The sequence below is a fragment of the Plecotus auritus genome (genome assembly GCF_963455305.1).
Source record: "Plecotus auritus genome assembly, chromosome: 7".
Lineage (NCBI taxonomy): Eukaryota > Metazoa > Chordata > Mammalia > Chiroptera > Vespertilionidae > Plecotus > Plecotus auritus.
Window position 1 is genome coordinate 92,234,784 of NC_137774.1, and position 18,476 is coordinate 92,253,259.

Here is an 18,476-nt window from a genome sequence, read left to right on the forward strand (position 1 = left end):
AACAAATTGGGGCCGTAACCCGTTTGGCTCAGTGGATAGAGCGTTGGCCTGCGGACCAAAGGTTGGACTCTAGTCAAGGGCACGTACCTTGGTTGCAGGCTTCTCCATGGCCTGGGCATGTACCCTGGTTGCAGGCTTCTCCATGGCCTGGGCCCTGGTCAGGGCTTGTGCAGGAGGCAAATAATTGATATGTTTCTCTCACATCAGTGTTTCTGTCTTTCCCCCTCTCTTCCATTCTCCCTAAAAATCAATGCGAAAATATCCTCGGGTGAGGATTAACAACAAAAAATACAAAACACCAAAAATAAAAATAAGAAAACAAATGGGGGAAGAGGCTCAGAAATTAGGGTAGGGAGTTGGGGTGGAGCTTGTTCCACATTAAACAGAGTTCAGTGGGCCAAAACCTTAGCCCAGGTGTCCTGAACACCCAGCCCCGCCATTGCATTATCCGAGCACTCTAGGTCCAGTTCCATTGTTGTTTTGGGAAGGAGAGTAGATGAGGAGGGCAGGTAGCATGGCCACACAGGATATTCTGATTGGGAGAACAATCCAGGAATGAAAACAAAACAACCTCTTTCTTCACTCAGATATACCAGAGCACCTGCTGTGCTACAGACCCCGTGCAAGGTGCTGGCAGCTTCAGCACTAGCTCGGTGTGAGGTTTTTCTGGTTTGGATCAGAACCAGTCAGCTCCCTGTAGTTTCCACCAGCGGGATCTATGACCTGTGGCTGGTGGTAGGGAAGGATCAGGGGCAGCTTCTGGAAGCATTTGCCATAATCAGGCAAGTTGTTGGTTTACTGGCAGATGTAAGGGTAACACAGTAGACTGAAGCTGTTCATCATTTCCTGAGTCCCCTTCCCAGTACCTGGTTCCTGGCTGGGCCCAGGAGAAAAGAAACAAAGGCTCTGTCCTTAACAAGTTCCAGTGTAGGGATTAGGTAGAAGGGTTTTATAACTCTTTCTATTTCATCATTTTTAACATGGGTAAGGATGGATGGGAGGACCCAGGAACCAGGATTGGGGGTGTTGGCTGTCACCTTGGGCCATCTACACCAATTGTTCTCTAGTGCAGGGCTCCCCCCAGCCATAATGGCATGGATTTGTTATTTAAAAATTTAATGGCCTAGTTTGAGTGGTTGTGAGAGGTCAGCCTGACAATGGCCAAGAACAAATGGAAAGGGCAGGAGCCAGGAATGTGTTTCACATACCCAGCCAAAAAAAGTAAAGCAAAACCACGAATCTTAAGGAGATAAATATTGTGGACGCTGAAAAAGTTAAAAGAATGAATGAAGCTTTTGTGGACATAGAGAAGGAGCTAGTTCACTTCTCTCAAGGCCTTTCCCTCGAACCTCTGCAGAAACAGCTGGCTCTTTAGCCGAGTCAGGAAAACAGACCAGTGAATGTTGAATAAGATTAATGGCTCCGTTGTAATGCACCTTGTGATGCATCAGATTCCCCCCAGAGACCAATGAATTAAATGCTTTATACAACGGCCTAGCCTGGTCTATGTGGCTCAGTGGTTGAGCATCGATCCATGAACCAGGAAATCAGGGTTTGATTCCCAGTCAGGGCACATGCCCGGGTTGCGGGCTTGATCCCTAGTATGGGGTGTTCAGGAGGCCGCCAGTCAATGATTCTCTATCATCATTGATGTTTCTCTCTCTCCATCTCCCTTCATCTCTCTGAAATCAAAAGTGTATTTTTAAAAAAAATATAATGGCCTAAAGCCAAATTAGTGACTTGAACATAGTCACTGTGAGAAGCAAGACCCTCTTTTTTTTTAATCCCTTAGTTTTGAACAATTTTATATTTACAGAGAAGTTACAAAGATAGTACAGAGAGTTTCCATATCTCCCTTACTAGACTTCTCATGTTAACATCTTTCATAACCATAGTGCAGTTTTCAGAACCAAAGAATTACTGTTGGTGCATTGCTATTAATTAAACCAGTTTTCAACCACTCTTCTCATTCTGTGTCTCATTCTTTGCATCCAGTTGTCAATTCTTTCTTACCATCGTGACTGTTCCTTTGTCTTTCTTCATCTTCCTATAACCCTGACACTTCCATAATTACTTTGTCAAATGTCTCTTAATTTGGGTTTGTCAGATGTTTTCTCATAATTTGGACTGAGTTTTTGCAATCTTGGCAGGAACTGCAAAAATGGTGGTGTGTCCTTGGAGCATTGTTCCTTGGGGTTCCTGATACTGATTGGTCATATTACTGGCGATGTTGGTTTTGATCACTTGTTAGAGTGGCTTCTGCTGGATTTTTCTTCTACAGCTATCATAGAGCTCTCATTTTTATGAAGCTAGCAAGCTCAAAATTTTTTGTCTTTAGAGTCTCTGGATTTGCCAGGAAAACATTTTTTGACAGTTAAAGCTTCTTTTTAAAATGATGAGACCTCATACCCCAGCAGTCCCTGCCTGGCCTGAAGTTTGATTCTTGTCACGTGATTTTTGCAGAGGAAGTGATGGTGGACTAGGCTCTGGGCTTAACATTTTGAAGTGCTCAGATTCTATAGGTTAGTTAGGGTCTGAGAGTGGTGAAATTCAGATTTCTTTGCTCCTCTTTTCAGATACTCTTCATCAGATCTTTAATTAAAAAAAGAAGAAAGCAGAAGCCCTCACCCAGAAGCAGCTGTGAAAAGTGAAACTATGAAGGGGCCTCGGCAGTACCAGTGTGTCTCTAACTGATGTTTCTCTGACTCTCCTTTCTGCTAAGTCGGCTCCACACACTAAACTTTTCTCTCTTCTCCCCAAGTGCCTCCATGCCCAGCGGTCCTGTGAGCAACCCTGGGAGCATCCCCACCACTGTGCCCGTGCAGATGCCGAAGCCCAGCAGGGTCCAGCAAGCCCTTGCAGGTATGCATGCTGCTCTCGGGCTCTGGAATCTGGAACAGACTCTGTTTGGCAAGACTCAGGGGCAGTTGGAGGAGATTGTGGGGTGAGGGTCATTACCCTCTGTGTTCTTATGGAAACCCAAATGGGCTCCTTTCAGGGGGCAGTGCCTCTTGTCAATGATGGCGTACACCTGGTGAGTGAGCCTGGGGTACCCTTCCTTTCTCTCTTAGGGGGTGGGTGCCCTGGTGTGGACCTTACCCTATCTTTAAAATTTAAAAAAAAAATTCTTTTTAATGTATTAATTTTTGGGGGGGTCGGGGACAGAGAGAGAAACATTAGTTTGTTGTTCCACCCATTCGTCTTTACTGGTTGACTGGAGGCCTGGTACACAAAATTCGTGCACTCGGCGGGGGTTGTCCCTCAACCCGGCCTGCGCCCTCTTAGGGGATGTCTGACTGACGGCGTAGGCCTGGCAGTCAGACATCCTTAGTGCTGCCATGGAGGCGGGAGAGGGTCCCGCCACTGCTGCTGCGTTCACCAGCCATGAGCCCAGCTTCTGGCTCAGTGGCACTCTCCCTATGGGAACACACTGACCACCAGGGGGCAGTTCTTGCATTGAGCGTCTGCCCCCTGGTGGTCAGTGCACGTCATAGCAACCAGTCGTTTTGCCGTTCTGTCGCTATGCATATTAGCCTTCTATTATATAGGATTATTATATAGGATTCTTGTATGTGTCCTGACCAAGGACAATGCCCTAACCGACTAAGCTCCTGGGCCAGGTGCCATCTTTTAAATTTCCACATCATCTTGAATTATGTTTGAAGGATCACGTTCCTATCCTGAAATGCATTAGGCATTTCCTTAAAGGGGCCTCTGGGAAAGTTCCAGAACTATTTTGGCTAGAGTGACATTATGAATAAGTGGCTTTTGTGTCTAGCTAGATCTTTTGTTAACCATACATCTTGGGACTGTTTTTTAAGTTCTTTTTACAGATGTTATGGAGGCACTGAAAGTTATTTTTTTACCTTATGAGAAATATAAAGTGCTCTAGAAAGGTAGACTCAATGTAGTGAACCTTCGTCATTTAAAGGGTCAAACGGGGGAATAAGATCAGTGGAGTGTATGTGTTAGGTGAGTTGCTGTGATAACATGGGGAAGACAGTCCTGGAGGCAGGGAGACCCTTGTGGAGCCTGACTTCATGCCTCAGGTAAGCCAACCAAGGCCCCAGTAGTGCTGTGACAGTGGGATGGAGGTAAGAGCTCTGACTTGGTGATGGACCTGATTGTGAGAGAGAAGGGCTAGAACGAGGCCTGGTGTACAGCTGCTGATGGCAGTGCTGTAAGAAATTATTAGTGTGGATTCACTAGGAGCTTTGTATGTGTGTTGATTCACTTCATCCCAATCATAGCTCTGTGAGGTGGGAACTTTATTCCCATTTTACACTTGAGGAAACTGAGGCCCAGAGAATTTCATAACTTCTCTAGATCAGCCAGCCTCTCCTTATAGAGCTGGGATGCAGCTTCAAGCATTCTGTCCTCAGAATCTAGCCTTTCAGCTGTTACACTGTGCTGCTCCTGAGTCTGGTGGGAACACTGGGAGGGGAAGGGGGCAATGGCTGGTATAGATAGATGGAACTGGCCTAGAGGCAGTGGGAGTTTGGATGTGCAGCCCAGACAAGCAGTTCGGGATGGCCTCTTCCCCCCATGGAAGTGTGTGAGCTTACAGGGACCATGGGTAGGACACTGGGAAGAAGAGCCCTTGAAGGAAATGGAAGGACCAGTCAGGAAGGTAATAGGAGATGGGAGAGTGGGGCTGGGAAAGCCCCAGGAGGGGAGGCCTTGCCCTGCAGGCCCTCTGGCACCAGCTTCAGCTGTTCAGACATTAACCCTCTGTTGGAACAGAGAACAGTGAGCAAAGATGGTGACTAGAAAGTTCCTGCCCAGTTTAGGTCTTCTTGTGGCATCAGCTGCCATAGATAAGTCAGACTTGTGTGTGCGTGTGCGCCTGCATGCATGTGTGTGCATGCACGTGCATGAGTGCATGTGTTTGGTGCCAGTCTTGTTGGAGAAAGTTGTGGGTGAACAATCTTGGCCTGCACGTTACATGGCTCCAGTCCTCTCTGTAATCACTAAGGCTTTAATACACATGTTTATAAGAACCTCCAGAAGTGGTCTGGTATTGAGTAGCTCTAGCTCCCTTTCTTCTATTCTTGAGGCTGAGAACCATAGCATCTTTACTACAGACATTTTTGCCAACTAACTATTTGGCCATAAGGCAGTTTTGCCATAAAAAAAGGTAAAATAACTGGTTGACATTTTTTATTTTGTTTTTGGTTGGTTTGGTTTCTTTTTTGTTTAGTTGGTTTATTTCTCCGTTGACAAAGAACTTAAATATAGTGGTGGTTAAAATAGCATTTCTTCCAGATGATGATGATTTCCCCCGAGAGATAGTTGGTTTCTTATTTTGGAGCACACAACATTGGGTAGAGAAAGAGAGTTGAACCCACATTTCCCATAGGACAAAGACAAGTGCTCAGGTACAAGCCACAGAATATAATCAGGTATTGGTGCAGTACCTGATTTTACTCTGTGGCTTGTACCTGATGAACCTGCACACATTTTAAAGGTGTAGTCAAATGGCCCTGGCTGGTGCGTTTAGTGGTTAAAGCACTGGTCCACACACCAAAGTGTCATGGGTTCAATTTCCGGTGAAGGGCACGTACCTGAATTGCAGGTTCCCTCCCTGCCCTCTGGATGGGGCGTTTGTGGGAGTCGATGTGTGTCTCTCACATCAATGTTTCTCTCTCTCTCTCCCCTCCTCCCTCTCTCCATCCCTCCCTCCCACTCTCTTTGAAAGAGCAATGGAAAGAATGACCTCAGATGAGGATTAACACACGCACACACACACACACAAAGGTAGTCAAATATTTTATATTTCACAATATATATTTTTAATGTTATTCCTTTTTAATGTCCCTCTTTTGTCATGATTTTGTGGGGTTTTTTATGGCAAAATTGCCTAATGTCCAATTAGTTATGCAGTGAAATGTTTATGGCAAAAATGCTACAGCGAAAGTACCTAAAACTGTTCTCACTGTCCCCCCTTCCCTTGACTCTCAGAGCAATCCTGGAAGTAAGTGGGTATTTTAACCTTCACTTTACTTATTGGGGAAACAGACCCCAAAGGTTCAGGAACTTGGTCCCAGCTAGAAAAGGGTAGAGACTGGATTGGAGTCCATGATCAGACGCCACCTACCCTGAATGCAAGCCTCTGGCTTATACCTGTTGTTGGGACTATTGTTTAGGGCGCCGGGGAACAAGAGATCCCAGGCCAGCCCCCCAGAAGCAGGGTCTGGAGAGTGTTCTCTCAGCCTGGACTGTGTTTATGGGTTTGGGAGTATGGATTCAGGCACAGCTGCAGTGAGCTGAGCACTTAGACACAGGGTTGTGCAGGTAGATTTACAAACAAGTGGCCATGCTGTTGGACTGTGTGCCCCTCTGCACTGGCGGAGGAGGTCCACAGAGGAGCCAGCTCCAGGTCAGGCCCGGAGTGCCTCGGGTCAGTGTCACGGGCTGTGGCATGGCCCGGACCTCTCTTTCGGGGAGTGGGTGATGCTGGGGCTAGGTTCCCACCCTGTGAGGGAGGAGCAGTATCTACATTTTATGTTGCTGCAACCTGCCCAAGACCAGTCATCCAGGGAGGAGGGGTGCTGGGCTTGAACCCTGATTGGTAAGACCAGAGCCAGAGGAGGATAAGCTTGCACCTGAGCTGGCCGAAGGCGGATCTTTGGTGCCAGAAAGGGGTGTTCACACATCTGCCTGTGTAAAGGCCTGCAATCTCGGGGACTCTGACAGATCAGATGAGCGGAGGAAAGCTGTGGCTGTCTGAGCGGTTACAGTTATTTGGGGATGTTAGGACTTTGGGTGGCTGTCCTGAGCCCTTGCTGTTGGGGAAGATATGATGGTCCGTCTTCGTGTCCCTGACCATTCTGTTCACTACATGCTGCTTTCCCACTTTTTCACAAGAAGGCAGACCTCTGCAGGCTTCTAAGTGGAGACCTGTGTCTGCAACTTGAATTCAGGAGAATGGGTCCTGCCTTGAAGAGGGCAGGAGCGTTGATCATGCTTGGCCTCTTGGGGACTGGTGGCCTCAGGAGTAGATGCCACAGTGGCTGGCATGATGGATCCCAAGGTCAGGTGTTACCTTACCCCTCTGAATTGCCTCTGGAGTGGGCAGCTCTGTTGGCCTTGCTAGGTGGGGAAATGGGGCCCAGCAGGTCCAGAATCTCCACTTCCTCCCCCAGGCTGTGCCCAGCTCCCTAGTCAGATTCTGAGCGCCCAGAATGCCACACTCAGGGAGGTACTCAAGGAGAAGCCCAGAGCTCCCCTCAGGAGGAGGTGCTTTTGAGCTAGACTGAGGACCGGAGGGATTGGGGAAGTGGTGCTGTGGACAGCAGAATAGGCTGAGAGGGTGGCAGGAATAGCCACTCCAGTAGGAGGTCATGCTGTGTTCCAGGAAGTGTCGGACCCTCAGGGAGTGCTAAGGGAGCAGTGTGGGGTGAGGGTCAGTTAGGAGACGGGTAGCACAGATGGAGCACCTGGCTGAGGAGTGAGGCCTCCCCCTGCAGGCATCAAGAAGTATGACAAGAATGGATATCCATCTCAGCTGGGCTGCCTTTTCAGCTCTCTCCCCCTGTGGACATGCCCACCCAGGGCCGAAGGGCTATTTAAGCCTCAGCTGAGGTTACAGAAGAGGAAGCCATGGCTTGGGACTTGTGCTGCTCTAGAGGAGTAGTCCCCTGGGCCATGGGGACACCTTCGTTGGGGAGTAGGCTCAGAGTCCGCTTTCCTGCTTGCCCACCCCAGCAATGGCACTGAAGCCACCTAGACCAGCGGTCGCCAACCTTTCGGACCTCCGGTTGGCAACCGCTGACCTAGACAATCCGGATAGGGCACAGAAAGCATACAGTGCCCCCTGGAGGCAGTGACTGGGAGCTAAAGGGGTGTGCAGGGAGAACATGGGGAGGATTGTGAGCTTGAGAGCCCCTCCATGTTTCCGTAGCTTGGCTGCATCCTTCCATGTTACCCTTCTGCTCTTTCTCCATGCCTGGCATGGGGAGACGCCACCCGGAACTGCTCAGGAGGCTTCCTGGGGTGGCATTCTGCCCTCTGTCCTCCTGAAGCAAACAGCCTTACCCTCCTGCATGTTCTGGGTGCAAGCTGATCAGTTGCTTGGATAGACACCTGTGGAACTTGGGGCCAGGACTCCAATGAGCCAGGCATCTCACTGGCTTGCCTGGAGCTTCTCCCCTGCCAGCCTGGATAGGCCCTGGCAGCCTCAAGCCTCCAGATTCTCCAGGGAGACCAGTGGGTCCTGATGGCCGTTCACAGTGCTACCTGGACAGCTGGGGTTTATGGATGTCACGCACCAATTGACTCCTCCTAATGTTTCTCCCCTCTGCATGTCTGATCTCGCACCCCGTGTAGGCATGACGAGTGTTCTGATGTCAGCCATCGGACTCCCTGTGTGTCTTAGCCGCGCACCCCAGCCTGCCAGTCCTCCCGCCTCCTGTCTGGCCTCTAAAAGTCACAGCTCAGTTAAGAGATTGAGGAAAATGTCCATGAAAGGTAGTTTCTGCTCACAAATACTCTCTGGCCTCTGCTCAGCCGCCTCCAAGTCTTGCTGCCTCTGACTTCCGCATCAGTCGCTCTTCTCTGACTCCCATGGTCCTTCTCCGCTTGCTTCACCTGCTGGGACGTGGGCTCCGAGCCCTTCTCCCTGCCCTCAGCAGCAGAGGTGGCCCCTTGGGAATCTACTTTCTCCTGCAGTCCCCGAGTTCAGGTCCTTTCTCTCTGGCACAGATGGCAAGCGGCCTGTTTTTACGGACTGTGACTTTGTAAACACAGGTGTGGGGTGAGGATTGGTTCAGGATGAGAGAGAACTCTGTCCCTTCCCTGGGGCCAGTGTGTGTCTCAGGAAAGGCCCCTAGACCTGTCTGGCCCCCCAGGTGTATCTACTTCACAGGAGTCCCCTATGACCACTGTCCTGCCCATCACCCTGCTGGAGAAGTGATTTCAGAACCACTGTGAGTTTTAACAAGACTTGGGTGAAAAGTTCTAAACCTGTCATTTCTAAAGCCATTTGTGGCTCCAGCTCCATCATGGGGCCAGGGAAGCATGGACTGCTGAGAGCCAGTGACCTCCGGGATGATGTGAGCAGGGAGCACAGCCTGGCTCAGCCAGTCCTGGGTTTTTGTCTTGGTTCTAGCACTCACCAGCTTTGTGAACTCAACACAAATGTCTCCTCCATTCATGAGCCGGTGCCTCCTACTTAGCAGATTGGTTGTGGGAGGAGTAGACGGTATACACAGGAAGCACCTGGCACATAGTGGGATGGCTGCTCTGATCATGCTCACCGCCTGTCTAACCGGCACCCCATAGGACAGATGAAAGGCCCAGGGAGGGGGCAGGGCTTTACCTACCCAGCCCCACCCCACTCCCACCCTCACCCCCAGTAGTCCGGGCAGGCTCAGGTCCTGACTCCAGTCCAGTTCTTACTCTCCTTGGAGGTGGAGACGGACAGGTCTGTGGGCAGGGCAGGCCAGCAGCTTCCCGAGGCACTCGGGTTTGCCTTGAAGGAACACTTAGGCTCTTGGCAGACCTGGCCTTCTTGGGCTCAGATGTCCCTTTCATGGGGTTGGCTGGCTCCCTTGGAGAAGTGTGGCTCGTGGAAAGCTACCTTCAGTTCTGAGAGGCTGCCTGGGCCAGGGCGGGTAGGTGGGGAATGGGATGCTGAGCTGCGCCTCACCAGAAGTGGGCCAGTGACTAGTCCTGGTGGATGGGGTCCTAAGTTCATCTGGAGACTGGTCTGTAGCCACCAGGTTTTTCTGAGAGGCTCCTCCCACAAATCTGAGTAGAGTCTCCGATACCAGGACGGCCACCAAGTGTTGGTGGTCATTGTGCTTTGGCCTGGCTTTCTCACCAGAGTCAGGTCCTCAAAGTTTGTGAGTGTCTGTGTATGTGTGGGGGGAGAGGGGGCTTATTGGTATGTGTGTGGGGTGGGGGCGGTGTAGAGTATGGTATTCTTTGCCTGCAGCTGCCTTTCAGGTAATAACAGTTAATGCCTTTACAGCTATCAGCTTTGGTCGGTATTAGGTCTCCACTTTTTAGACGAGGTAACTGAGACTCAGGTAGCATGATTTGGTCCTAGCATAAGAGCCAGACATTGCCTGACCCCAGCCTATCTGCTACCCTCACAACTATCACCTGGCCTCTGGCCTAGAGAAAGCTCAGCTTTTGAAGCCTCAGGCTTGAAAGTCTTTGCAGCCACAAGCTGATGGCCTTGAGCTTGGGTTCAAGCCACAGCCCTTTGGTGTTGGAGGCTAGGAGCTCCCCAGTGACCTTGAGGCAGGATGAGGAGCCCTGCAGGACTGTGTTCCCAAGTTGCCCTGGTCTCCCTGGCCTCTCCTCTCTGCTCTCGCACAGGCTTTGCTACCGTTCTCAAGTTCTCTCTGGTTCTGCCGCTGTCTGTCTGGACAACGCCCGCGCCCCTCCCCCCCCCCCCCCCCCCCGCCTCCCGCCGGGCTGTATGGATTCCCTCTTGTCCTTGGGTGAGGCCTGTTGGTACAGGTTCAGAGTTTGTGTGGATGCAGGGCTCCCCTCCCAGCCTCTTGTACATGTGCACAGAGGAGTGGGAGGTTTTGAGAGGAGTGGGCGGCCAGGGCACCCTTCCTGCTGCATATCTTGGCTGCTTCCCAGATCACTCGCCTTAGGAACCGAGTAGGTGTGTCACTAAGATTCCACAGTCTGGGACAGACTCAGAAGATTTTGGCAGCTTGTTGTGACAATGTCAGTGTGGCCGTCGTCTGCTGTCAGCGTGCACACAGACGCTCACACAGGGTAGGCACCCGCTACACACTCGCCTCTTAAAACTTTTCTTACGGAGACTTTATTATAAGAATAATGAAACTGGAGTGAAATAGCACTGCCAGCACACGCTCCAGAGTAGTTTGTTCTAGAAACTGCTGTTTGACTTTTCCTCATGTCCTCCAAGGAGCCTGGGTCTGGTTTCCTGACCGAATGTGCACAGGGACCTGAGGGCTGTGACCAGCTGCTGTCTCTGCTCCTCTTCCTCTGCCTCCGGGGCTCCTGGGGCTGGGCTCCTGGATAGGGCTCAGCCAAGCAGAGTGTTGTGCGCCTGACTCCAGGTCTCTCCTCTTGCATGCTAATGTTCCTGTCTCAGCCCTCTACCATCCCTCCTGGCAGCTTGGACTTCTCCCTTGTCCTCCTTTCTCTGGTTTCAGCATCTCCAGTTCATACTCGTTGGGACACTGCTGATGTTCTTCTCTTCTAGGAGGGACTCCAAAGCCAGAGCCCGAGCAGGTGATAAGAAACTATACCGAAGAGCTGAAGACTACCCCAGATGAGGTAGGTGCACAGGAGCCAGGCTGCTTGTAGTTTTGTTTAGAAACAAGGGGCAGCTCCAGACGAGAAGGCCGCCAACCTGGCCTCTGCTAGAAGGGCACCTCCGATGCCTGCACCATGCCCTTGGCACTTGGGTTTAATCTCCCAGCCTCCCTATGAGTTAGGCCTTACCAGGATGAGGCGGCTGTAGCTTTTGAAACTTAGATTTCAATCTTAGCTTTGTCACAAACAAGTGTGATCCTGAGCAGAGCTCCTCGCTTGCTGTACAGGCCTCTGTGTAGCCCTGTGCCATCTTGGGGGTTGGGGGTCCTGGAGACAAGGAGTGGGAGAGCCTGCCCCACTCCCCGAGGTTGATGCTGGTGTAGAAGGGAAGTGGCCTTGTCCAGAGAGCAGTCCTACACCTTAGCTATGGGAGAGCTGGTCAGGGTTCCTGTAATTAACAGGGCCTACCAGACCCTGTTAAAGCCGTCAATAGGGCTCAAACCTCTTTCTCTGCTGAGCCACATGGAGGGGCCATGAGTGCTACTTTTCTCTGATTTGAATGGAGAGTCCGGAGCATCTGGAGGAGTTGGGCTAAATGTCAATCCTTCCAGAACAGAGCCGAGGACTCTTCACTGGCCTGTTTCTCCTGCAAGTCGAGTATGTGAGAAACGTAAGGTTGGTAAAGGTTTACCAGGGGTGGGCAAACTTTTTGACTTGAGGGCCACAATGGGTTCTTAAACTGGACCGGAGGGCCGGAACAAAAGCATGGATGGAGTGTTTGTGTGAACTAATATAAATTCAAAGTAAAGGAGCGGAGGGGAGAACAAGAGAACCCTCCGCTCTTTCGGCTCCGCGGGCCGGATAGAACAGCCAAACGGGCCGGATCCGGCCCGCGGGCCGTAGTTTGCCCATGGCTAGTTTAGACAGAAGCCTGAAAGGCATCCTTGTGTCTCTCATCCTCCCTCCAGTCCTCTCTGTTCCCACTTCACAGCACTAATTTGTCTTTCTCTTTGCCCTTGTGCTACAAACCTGCGGAAAACCCCTCCATGAGGCCTGATGTATAAGACAAAGCCCCGACTCCTGAGCATGATCAGAAGCTTCTGGGGTCTGATCCTCGCCTGTCTTGTCTCATCTACACCCTGTTCACCCTGCCCCTATAGGTGCTACCGCCCCTCCCAGACTATATACTGGTTCATGTTTCAGAGCATTCTCTTCCCTGTAGCCGGAACGTCCATTCCCGCTCTTACCCATCCAGCAAGTTCCCCTTTTCCTTGAAAACCCAGCGTGGAGGGCCTCTCCTGCTTTCTTCCTCTCTATCTGGCTGTTTCTGCCGCTGTGTTGGCCTTTGCTTCTGTTCCTGCACTGGCCCCGTGCTCAGTGCTGCCCGTCCTTTCTCCTACTAGGGTAAGCCCCTGTGGGCACAGATCCCAGTGACTCATCTGTTCCCAGCCTCTGGAACAAAGACTGTTGAATTGACTTTGACTGTAACTCTGGCAGGTCAGCAGATGAAGGCCTTTCCCTACAAGTCTTGCCTCTCGGCTCTTTTGGTGAACGTTCCCTGTGTTTGGTCCCCCTCCAGGACTGCATCATCTGTATGGAGAAACTGTCCGTGGCGTCTGGGTACAGTGACGTGACCAACAGCATGACCATTGGACCAGTGGCTGTGGGTCGCCTTACCAAGTGTAGTCATGCCTTCCACCTGCTCTGCCTGCTGGCCATGTACTGCAATGGGAACAAGGTGCCTACATGCTGACCCAGGGTGGGGGCCAGGGGTGACCTGTCCGGTCATGCTGCATCTGAGCAGATGACTGTAGTTGCCTTGTGAAGGACCTGGGGTGTGCTCAGAGGCAGCCCCTTCTCTGCAACAGGATGGGGTTGGGGGCTGGGGGTGGCGGGTGACATCTGGCTGCTCTTCCTTCGGTGGCGTTCAGCCAGAGTGGACAGAGGTGGGAGGATGGAGAGAACTGAGACGTGGCAGACGTTCAGGCGTGGCTTGGCCTTTCTCCACAGTGTCCCTGTGTATCCCGTACCAGTAGGGTGCCAGCACCAGCAGTTGATCAGTCACAGGGTTTCTTGTTTGACTTGAAATGCGATTAGACTGTGGGGTCTTTTGTTCATAAACCTGATTTTTCTACCTGATGCCAGTCTCCTTTAATGAAAATTACATAACAAGTTTCTGGTACAAAACTTTTCTTTCTAAGGAAGCTGTTGGAATCAAGTTTCTGTGTGAGGAGGCTGCCTGGGAGTTGGGCCACATGCCCAGACCCGATGTGTGATATCAGCTGACCTGTCCTCCTGCAGGCCTCCTTCCCATCTAGATGGTGGGTGGCTGTGCCTAGGTGCTCCCTCAGGGCCTCCAGCTCAGTGTGTGGCGTTCTGCCTTGTCTCAGGATGGAAGTTTACAGTGTCCTTCCTGCAAAACCATCTATGGAGAGAAAACTGGGACCCAGCCTCGGGGGAAGATGGAGGTGTTCAGCTTCCAGGTGTCCCTCCCTGGCCACGAGGACTGCGGGACAATACTCATAGTTTACAACATTCCTCATGGCATTCAGGTAAGGGCCCCGGCAAAGAGGAGCCTCCTGGGATCAGCCTTCTCCCAGCAGTCTGTCCCCTGGTCACTGTCAGGATGTCAGGAACAGGAGGCACGAGTGCAGGGGGTGATAGCAAACTCTTAGGAAGCAAAGGTGGCCCTCGGCTCTTTCCTGAGGTAGGGAAGGCTTCCTGGAGGCAGAGACGTCTTAGCTGGATCTGTACTTGGCAGAAGTTCAAGTGCATAAACAGGAAGAACACTTGTGTTGAGGGGCAGGACCCTCTTGGGGCCACAGGACAGGACAGGGAGGTGCCAGCAGTGAAGACTGATGGGGAGACTGGCTCAGTAGCCAGATGAAGCTGGGTTGGGAGTGGCAGGGCTGGGTCTCAATGTCAGAAACAAGACAAAGATCCTAGCAGAAGGCTGCAGGATCCCAGTGGAGACCCAGACAGGAGCACTGGCCCCTCAGGCCTCCTTCCTTGGGCCAGGGTTGATCTCAGAGCCTGGGGCAGTTTGGAAAGATGCAGGGCAGTGGGGACCGGGAGACCGAGGGGGCCCATCTGCCACAGATGGGGCGTCCCATCCCTCTATTTTGTTTAATCATGTGCTCTTCCCTGGTTGCCTTCTACTTCTCCTTGGCTGAGAGTGAAATTTTAAAGCGTTCTAGACAGGGTTGGAACCATAGGGCCAGAGGGAAACTTGTTGCTATACGTGACGCGTCACTGTGTGGCAGAGGACAGGAGCAAGGGCTGTCTGCCGTGCCACCCCACACTCCTGTGCAGACCATGGCCACTGTCCAGGGCCCTGCTCCAGCCACTTCTAGAGTGAAGACTGGAGGGGCCTGTGTGCTGGAGTGAGGGTGTCCTGAAGGCTGGCAGACCTGCTGTCCAGTCCAGAGAGGCCCGTGCCTGGAGGATTGCCGAAGGAAGTAGGAGCCTCAGTCCAGCCTCTGAGGGGTTCTGTTCTCATCAGGGAAATAGAAGAAGGGAGGAGTATCTGGTGCCAGGGGGAGTAGTAGCATGCATTCAGGGAGGGCAGCCATGTTCACGCTGGGTCTCCTAGGGGCAGGATTTGAGAGAGGCAGCCATTTATTTGGCCACTTGAGCTTAGAAATAGCCCCAGCCAGGAGGGTAAAGGGGCGAGGCTGGGCCTTGCATGTTTTGTGCAGCTCTAATGGGTGAGCCTCTCTCAGAGCACCCCCACTCCCTTGTCTGTGTTCCTCCTGCAGGGCCCTGAGCACCCCAACCCCGGGAAGCCGTTTACTGCCAGAGGGTTTCCCCGCCAGTGCTACCTTCCTGACAATGCCCAGGGCCGCAAGGTAAAGCCCGTGCCACCCTTGGGAAGGGCCCCTTGCTGGCAGGCCTGTGCCCAAGTGCTGGTTCCAGTGCAAGGCCACTCCTTCCCAGGAACCCTGCTGTGGGCTGGGCATCCTCAAGGTGCCGGGAGTACCGGGTCCGTACTTTACTGGGGCGTGGGGAGGAGCGACTGTCTCCGAGCAGCCTAGTGGGCCAGGTTGTGCCTCTGCACTGATAGCCGAGGTAGGACTTTCCTTGCCTGTGGGAGACAGAACAACTAGTGTGACAGCTTTGAGATGGGAACAGGCTGGGAAGATGTAAGGAGCCTGAAGGAGGACCAAGTGGGTGACGGGGAGTGAGCTGCACAAGGAATGAAGGTGGTCGCTGGCCTGTGGGACTGGTGTGTCAGCAGAGTTGTAGGAGCTGCAGATTTTAGTTTTGATAAAGCTCTCTCTGCTGCTGTGGAGAGGACAGACTCCAGATGGCTGAGCATGGAGAGCAGCAGGAATAGGAGAGAGCAGGGAGGCCTGGATTCAATGAGGAGGGACAGAAGGAAGCTCATCCAAGATGTACTTGGAAATAGGGACTAATCAGGTGTCGGGCTGAGTAGATGGCAGCACTGTCTGAGGTGGGAGGGCCAAGACTTGAGTCATGGAAGTGCTCAGGGTGAGGTCCATTGGACTGTCAGAACAGCAGTTGGCATTCCAGAGGGGTCAGGGTTAGAGCTAAAAGCTGGGGACCCCCACAGATGGGATTTCATCTGGGACTGTGGATGACACCACTTAAGGTAGCAACAGACAGAATGGAGAGGAGAAAGGGCCCAGCTCCCAGGGACCCTGCTGGTGGTTAATGGCACATGGTGAATGAACCAAGGTCCTAGCATGCAGCACCGACACAACCCACAGCTGACCTTGGTGGGTGGCTGGTGCTGCTGACCTTATCCTTATCACTGGGGCAAATTAGGGGAAGGCAGTGGGTGCTCCCACCTTGTCGCCTGGCAAACTCTTCCCCAGGGTGGAAAAACCTGTGAAGGCCAGCGCTTATTCACTCTTCCTCCCTCACTTCCTCTTCCTTTTCTTCCTCCTCCTCCTGGGGCAGGTCCTAGAGCTGCTGAAGGTGGCCTGGAAGAGGCGACTTATCTTCACAGTGGGGACGTCCAGCACCACAGGCGAGACTGACACGGTAGTGTGGAACGAGATCCATCACAAGACAGAGATGGACCGCAATGTGACAGGCCATGGCTACCCTGACCCCAACTACCTGCAGAATGTGCTGGCTGAGCTGGCTGCCCAGGGAGTGACGGAGGACTGCCTGGAGCAGCAGTGACCACCAGCCTGGCAGCCAGCCGCCCATCCCCACTGCCGGCTGGGCTGCTCTTGAGATGGACAGGCAGGAAGGTGCTTTCCGCAGAAGCTGACATGTTTATTGGGGGTATGGGCATTTTCCATCGAAGCTGGGGCCTCTCCTGTTTGCCTTTCCTCCTTCCTCTTCCCCTCCAGGCCTGGATTGGCTTGGGAACCCGCAAGCCTGGGGAATTGTACTTGTGGGGCTTAAGATGCAGCTACCTCAGTGCTGGGGGCCTGGCATGGGCTGAGGAGAGACTGCCCCACCCCTAGCCAGGGGCAGGCATGGGTCTGGGTCAGCTTCTCATACCTCAGATGTTCTGTTTTCGCAATAAATATTCAATAGCCAAAGTCAGCAGGCCCTAGTGTATGTGTCAGTGGAGAGGATGTGTGTGTATATGTGCGCACGCGTGCACGTGCGTACGAGATGTATGAAGGCCCGCACACACGTGTCCTGCTGGCAAGGACCTTATGGGCTGCCCATTCAACTCCCATTTCCTAAATGAACAAACAGGCTGCAGTGAGAGCCAGAAAGCCCATGGCACTGACCGTGCTGCTTCCCCCTCCCCCACTCCAGTCCTTGCACTGTAGAGTCCAGCAACTCCGAGCCCACATCCCATTACTTCCCTAAGTTCTGGGGAGCACTGCTCATAGGAGGCAAGTGCTGCTGTCTCCATTTTACAGATGGGGAAACTGAGGTTCAAGGATATAGTGACTGGCCCAAGGTCCCAGCTAGTGGTAGAGCCAGAGCTGGAATCCGGGACAGGATTGGTCTGATATCCTCAAAGTCATAAGCCTTCTGAACCCTTTCAGAAAGAGGATCAAATACTCTCAGACTTGCTGTCTGCCGGGGGTGGGGTGGAGTGCTTGTGGCCTGAGCCTGGAGGGACACAGATGTATTTTGGGCCAGGGACACTTGTGCCTGTGGGATCCTTCCTCTATAAGAAAAATGTTAGCCTTGGCCAGGTGGAGTGTCGTCCTATACACCAAAATCTTGTGGGTTCGATTCCCGGTTGGAGGAAATACCTAGATTGTGGGTTTCTCCCTCTAAAATCAATAAAACTGTATCCTCGGGTGAGGATTAAAAAAAGAAGTTATGCCCGACTGGCGTGGCTCAATGGTTGAGCATCAACCTTGAACGTATTTCCAGTCAGGGCACATGCCTGGATTGTGGGCTCGATCCCCAGTATGGGGCGTGCAGGAGGCAGCCAATCAGTGATTCTCTGTCATCATTGATGTTTCTTTCTCTCTCTCTGAAATCAATAAAAATGTGTTTAAAAAAAAAGAAAAGTTAAATTCTGTTTTATGATGTGTTGATATAAAGATGAAAATATGTTAGAGCATTTTCTTCCATTTAGAAGTTTATTTTTTTCCTTCTGATTTTAAAAGAAACTAGGACTTTTCCTGGGCCCCTGAATGTATTGTGGGCCCTGGGCACTGCCCACTGAGCCTAATGGGGAGCTGGTCCTAGGGAGGGTAGAGAGGCCTGGCTGCCCCCCAACCTGTTTGGTTCCACAGTGAGACCCACTCCACAGGCTCCCAGGGCTGGGGAGTTGGATGGCACCTGCGTGCCGCTGCCCTCTTGACTCCCACCATTATATGAGAATCAGGATGGGAGAACATGTTTGCAAATCATCTACCTAATAAGGGTCTAATACCCAGACTGTATAAGGAACTCAATAACTCAACAATAAGAAGAAAAATACCCAATTTTTTTTTTTTTAAAGCAAAGGACTTTTCTCCAAAGAAGATATGCAGATGGCTGACAGGCACATGAAAAATGTTCAGTGTCATCAGGGAAACAAAACCACAAAGTGATACCATGTCATGATCAAGGAGAATGGTTATTATAAAGAAAAAGGAAAATAGCAAATGTTGATGAGGATGTGGAGAAATCAGGAGTCCTTTGCTGCTGGTGGATGTAAAATGCAGCTGCTTTGGAGAACGGTTGGGCAATTCCTCAAAAAGTGGTTGCCATATGACTAAGCCACCCCACTCCTAGGTTCTCATCCAAGCACTGAAAACATGTCCAAACCAAAGCTTGTTCATGAGTGTTCCTAG

The 18,476-nt window shown here is 51.8% G+C and overlaps 1 protein-coding gene across 2 annotated transcripts in view; it reads left to right on the forward strand.

Moving 5' to 3' along the window:
- The window catches only part of DTX2 (deltex E3 ubiquitin ligase 2), a 36,020-nt gene extending 18,329 nt beyond the window's left edge, over positions 1 to 17,691 (forward strand). Inside the window, exons 5-11 of one of the 2 annotated variants that reach the window (XM_080678577.1) lie at positions 2,762 to 2,862; positions 8,329 to 8,469; positions 11,195 to 11,268; positions 12,827 to 12,985; positions 13,638 to 13,799; positions 15,006 to 15,095; positions 16,171 to 17,691. In XM_080678577.1, coding sequence (XP_080534703.1) covers positions 2,762 to 2,862; positions 8,329 to 8,469; positions 11,195 to 11,268; positions 12,827 to 12,985; positions 13,638 to 13,799; positions 15,006 to 15,095; positions 16,171 to 16,398 — 955 coding nt within the window. In that variant the 3' untranslated portion in view covers positions 16,399 to 17,691. The remainder of the gene's footprint in view (positions 1 to 2,761; positions 2,863 to 8,328; positions 8,470 to 11,194; positions 11,269 to 12,826; positions 12,986 to 13,637; positions 13,800 to 15,005; positions 15,096 to 16,170) is intronic. The other variant, XM_080678578.1, reaches the window with a different exon arrangement.
- Positions 17,692 to 18,476: the final 785 nt, after the last annotated feature.